Source organism: Lasioglossum baleicum, chromosome 19 (assembly GCF_051020765.1).
Source record: "Lasioglossum baleicum chromosome 19, iyLasBale1, whole genome shotgun sequence".
Taxonomy (NCBI): domain Eukaryota; kingdom Metazoa; phylum Arthropoda; class Insecta; order Hymenoptera; family Halictidae; genus Lasioglossum; species Lasioglossum baleicum.
This window is the reverse complement of record NC_134947.1, coordinates 661,430-667,184: the sequence shown is the minus strand read 5'-3', so window position 1 is coordinate 667,184 and position 5,755 is coordinate 661,430. Positions and strand designations below refer to the sequence as shown.

General features: G+C 41.7%; 1 protein-coding gene across 1 annotated transcript; it reads left to right on the top strand.

Annotated features, from left to right (window-relative positions):
* The first annotated feature begins 762 nt into the window (after window positions 1–762).
* On the top strand, window positions 763–1,779 carry LOC143218552 (protein FAM200C-like). The gene is given in 3 exon segments (XM_076443783.1): window positions 763–1,379; window positions 1,381–1,658; window positions 1,661–1,779. Coding segments are annotated over 3 exon segments (1,014 nt in total).
* Window positions 1,780–5,755: the final 3,976 nt, after the last annotated feature.

Here is a 5,755-nt window from a genome sequence, read left to right as displayed (position 1 = left end):
GACGCTTTGTTTTCGAGAAAATCGAGTTTGAAAATTCAGGCGAATACACGTGTATTACGTCCCGGGGTCTGACTCGCGCGAAATTATCGGTCTGCGACCCGTTCCCCTTACTGGACGCTCGAATACGATACAACCTTTTGTCCACGCAGCACGTACGTTCGACGTCTGACTGGGAACCACGACTTTCTCGAACACGCGTATACTACTTAACGCTTACAGATTAAGTGGATTCGCCCGAAACGGCGGACGACAACGGATATAGATGAGGCGGGAGGATTCTCGCAGGGAATCGCTTGGTAACTTATCGGACAGTAGAATATGGCGGCCGGTGAATACGGGCAGGTTTCTTTCAGGCGAGCTGCTCCCATTGCTCGTTGATGGCTACAATCGAATCAGGCTGGGTCGTCACAGGGAGAACGACGATCCTCATTCGTCCTGGAAAGATCACGTCGCTGATGATCCTCGGTTGGCGTGGGATGCCCCCATTGATTAATTTTGCCAGCAATTGAAGAGATTTTAAGAACTGTTCTACACAAACCTGCATATGATGTAACAAAAAAAATTCCTTTGAGCAACAACACTGTTCAAAGACGTATTGATGAAATGAGTTATGATATTGAAAGCTTCTTGTGCAAGTATCTGCAAACGACTCATTTCTCTATACAACTGTACTAGTCAACTTTACCTGGCATATGTTCGTTTTGTTATGGACCAAGAAATCCACGAAGAACTGCTCTTTGCGAGAACTTTCAGCGGTAGCAGATGGCAGCAGATGGAGCACCGGCCATGTTTGGGCGCTATCGTGGATTTATAAGCCATTTAAAACAAAATGTACCCGGGGTGTTTGCAATACACTGTGTCATTCATCGACAACATTTAGTTGCTAAAAATCTGAGTGGAAGATTGCATCAATCTCTTCAATTTGTCATTGAAGCAGTAAACCAAATTCGAAGTAACGCGTTGAATACTAGGTTATTTGCGCAGCTGTGTGAGGAAAATGACGAGAACTTTCATCGATTGCTCCTTCACACTGAAGTACGCTGGCTGTCAAAAGGCTTATGTTTGACAAGATTTCTTTCACTGTTTGAGACAGTTTTGGAGTTTTTGAATGATAAAGATCCAATTTTAAAAGAAAATTTAATTAAGTGGAAACCAGACATTGCTTATTTAACAGACTTGCTTACTAAATTTAATGGAGTTAATTTGCAGTTACAAGGTGACAGTCTAAATTTGATAAAATCAAAGTCCATCATTTCAGCTTTTCTTGTCAGAATTAAGCTAATGAAGCAAAATATTGGACGGCGCGTATTTTCCCAGTTTCCCAATTTGTCACAGACAAACTGCCAGGATGATGATGTTTCAACCTACGTTCTTTGGAAGTAGGTTCGAGGATGTTTTAACTATGGAAATACCACAATGGATTACCGATCCATACAGTGATATTGAAGAAACGGATGTCATATTACAAGAAGAACTGATCGGAATAAGCACTAACGAAGAACTTAAGGTACAGTTCAGAAAGGGATATCAGCAATTTTGGCTCCAGAGAGATATACCTACTACTTATCCAGTATTATGGACTATCGCGAGAAAGTTTTTGATAGCTTTCCCATCTTCGTACCTCGTGGAAAGGGGTTTCAGCGCAGTTACCAATCTTCTTACAAAAAAAGAAACAGATTAGAAATCACCGATCGAGGAGATTTAAGGTTAAACCTAACGAAGTTGAAGCCAAATATTGAAAATTTGCTATTAAATCATCAAGCTCATCCCTCCCATTAAAATCATATATTTTTCTGTGCAGTTATTTTACGTTATAATTTTACTAGATTTGCATTTTGTGCCGTTTTAATTAATAAATGTATAAAACTTAAAATGTGTTTTTTTTACTTTTTCACTCTACAGTTAAACCTATCAAAGTGAGTAGCACTGTGTCAGCTGCCAAAAACATATTTGAAGTTGATGAATTTGTATCAATTCAATATTAGAAAGACGGGGGGTCTACACAAAACAGAAAAACTTGGCAAGGGGTCTACGAGACAAAAAAGTTTGGGGACCTCTGCTCTAAACTTTCCCGAATCCAGTGATGTGCAATAGTAATACATTATGATTGTTTAAACAATCATTAAAGACGGAGAGGCATCACTTTTGTACACATTTTTGAGGATATTTTTCAATTTAAAAAAAAAATAAGAGTCTAAGGGTCCAGCGGAAAATCGAATTGCACCACGCGGTAGAGCAGACTTTTATCTTGAGAAACCACTCTTTCAACTTTCCAACGTTGACATTTTTTTCGATCCTGAAAGTCCAATCGCCAGGTCGAAAAAAGGGAGTCTACCTGCAAAGTATTCCGAACTTAATGAAATTTTGACACGTCATTTAGGGGTACTCTGGGGTGTCGAATCTGAGTTTTCGATCTCGAGGACCCTGTGCTAACTTGGGGAGGGGGAAAAAAACCACGATTTTTGTTACCTGTTTTTGGTATTTCGCTTATAACTCAAAAACTATGGGTCCTACGAACGTTTTTGTTTCATTTTTGGAAAGAGCAATAAATTTCCTTCAAATTTCACTAGTCAAACGTATTTTTTGATCCAATAGGTACCGAGAAACAGGCGTTCAAAATTAGGAAATGTTTCTCAAAGTGTCATTTTGAGCCACACATTGTGACATTTAGCAGGAAATTGCAGGTTTTTGGCTCACAAATTTAGTTTTTCAACATATCTACAAATAATCTACATACTATGTATACCCCTTACATATTTTCACACCCCCCTTCGGACACCCCCCCCCCCCCAAGGAAGACGAATTTGAGAAATAAGTAAAAAAAGTCTCTCTTTCTCCAAAAACCCTAACATTATACTCTTATCAATATGACTTCACATGGTTTGGAAAGGGGGGATGGTGTCCGCTGACAAGTGCCTAATGTTATAATTGCAGTTTATTACCTATTCCGGGAGTTGGGGGGGGGTCCGAAGGGGGGTGTGAAAATGTAAGGGGTATACATAGTATGTAGATTATTTGTAGATATGTTGAAAAACTAAATTTGTGAGCCAAAAACCTGCAATTTCCTGCTAAATGTCACAATGTGTGGCTCAAAATGACACTTTGAGAAACATTTCCTAATTTTGAACGCCTGTTTCTCGGTACCTATTGGATCAAAAAATACGTTTGACTAGTGAAATTTGAAGGAAATTTATTGCTCTTTCCAAAAATGAAACAAAAACGTTCGTAGGACCCATAGTTTTTGGGTTATAAGCGAAATACCAAAAACAGGTAACAAAAATCGTGGTTTTTTTCCCCCTCCCCAAGTTAGCACAGGGTCCTCGAGATCGAAAACTCAGATTCGACACCCCAGAGTACCCCTAAATGACGTGTCAAAATTTCATTAAGTTCGGAATACTTTGCAGGTAGACTCCCTTTTTTCGACCTGGCGATTGGACTTTCAGGATCGAAAAAAATGTCAACGTTGGAAAGTTGAAAGAGTGGTTTCTCAAGATAAAAGTCTGCTCTACCGCGTGGTGCAATTCGATTTTCCGCTGGACCCTTAGACTCTTATTTTTTTTTTAAATTGAAAAATATCCTCAAAAATGTGTACAAAAGTGATGCCTCTCCGTCTTTAATGATTGTTTAAACATGTTTAAACAATCATAATGTATTACTATTGCACATCACTGGATTCGGGAAAGTCTAGAGATTCTTTTGCTGTAAAGAATAATACAATATCTTTTATAATAACATCATAATATCTGTTCAAAGTCGAAAAACGTGTTTTTTTTCAAACTCAAATTTCTCAAAAACTGTGCGTGTAGGAGAAAAATTAAGACCCGATTCGGAATCAGCGCTAAAAACTGTATAAGATACACCCAACAGTTATATGGAAACATTTTTGTTGTTGGACAGTGTAATTTGCTCCGTCTTTCCCTATATTCGTCAGTTGCCACTTAATTTCCTAATTTTGAACGTCTGTCCTCGGTGCCTATTTGGTCAAAAAAAAAGATTGACCAGTGAAATTTGAAGGAAATTTAATGCTCTTTCCAAAAATGGAAGACAAAAGTTCATAGGACCCACAATTTTTGAGTAATACGCGAAAAACCAAAACAAGGTTGTGACGATCTCATTAGGCGCGAGAAACGTTGCCCCTGAAGGTAGGCTAACGAGCGAAACCGCGGCGCGAGACCGCGACGCGCCACTTCGCGCGGCGGCCGCGAGGTGGCCACCACGGACTCGCGGTTTCTCGCGAGTCAGAGATAACCGGGGCGGTATAAATACGGCTCGCCGATACCAGTAGAGTCGTTCTGGGCTGAAGCATGAGCAGTAGTGGCAATACCACGCCTGACCAAGCGATAAGCACGGAACGCTCCTCTACCCATCCACGATCCGCTAGTCCGAGGCCCGAGGTTCGAGAGAAACCGGGAGACCCTTCCGCGAAATACGAAACGTATTCGCACTGTCCAGCCGCGAGAGCTGCCGGGCATCCTTTCCCGAGACGCGAGAAGCATCCGGGGTTCTACCTGCTCGGGAGTCGAAAGACCTCGAGAATCCACAGTACTCAGCCGCGAAAAGCTGCGAGTGAAACGCTATCCCGTTCCCCTCAGCACCTTCGCCGATAGAGTCACTGCGTCTACGATGTTCTGCGAGCGGAAAATATAAGCGATAGGTAGTAAGCATCTCGCGGTAGCCACTAAGTCACGAAAGGGAATGTCCGCGTTAGCAAATAAGTCGCGTACTTTCGACCGTCATAATAAATGTCCGCGTTAGCCGATAAGCCGCGTACCGCCGATCGTCGCTCGTCGACACTAAATGTTCCGCGTTAGTATTAAGTCGCGTTAGAGCGTAAGTTGCGTCCGCCGCCGTTCGGCGTTGATCCACCGTTGCTCACCGTCGTTCGCGAGCCGCATCCGCCGTCACTCGCCGTCTGCCATCCGCCGTCATTCGCGTCCGTTCGCATTCGCCGTATCACGTACCGTCACCGCGGTAGACCCCGGCCCGTAACCACTTGGTGGATCAACGTTCGACCGACAAGACGTATCCTCACATGTTGTACCATAATTAGATTACCGGCCTTGGCCATTAATAAATATATCTTTCTGTTTCACCCACCAGGAGTATTCATTCGCGGCTCGAAGGACCCTGTACAATCGGCTGAGTCGGCTTTCTCCCAACCCGCGAGCATTACAAGGTAATAAAAATTGTAGTTTTTTCCCCCTCCCCAAGTTAGCACAGGGTCCTCGAGGTCGAAAACTGAGATTCGACACCCCAGAGTACCCTTAAATGACGTGTCAAAATTTCATTAAGTTCGGAATACTTTCCTATTAAAAGTACCTGGCGACTGGACTATTATGAGTGATCGCAAACTGTTCCAAACTTTAAAGTTACATTAAACAATTTCTGGCAAATTCTGGCAGCTGATTTTTACAAGAATTAAAAAACAGAGTCTACATTACGAAATCAAACAGGAAATTCGACGAATACGCGTAAATTTGGTTACTTACATTCGAAAAACTGAAATGCATGAAGTAAAAAATTGTCTACCTTTGAACACGGGTATTTGGAAAATTCATTAACTTTTGCAAATTCTGTAATTGCAGAATGAAAGTACGTACTTTCTTCTACAAAACCCATGAAAGGCAAAATATTCGCATTTAATATTAACGTTTACCAGTAGCAAAAGCACTGACCGTTCTGGGGCACTCTTAAAGGCCGCAGCGACTATAGACTTTTGCGTAAATATTACCCTATATAAAAAGTCTTCAGAGCA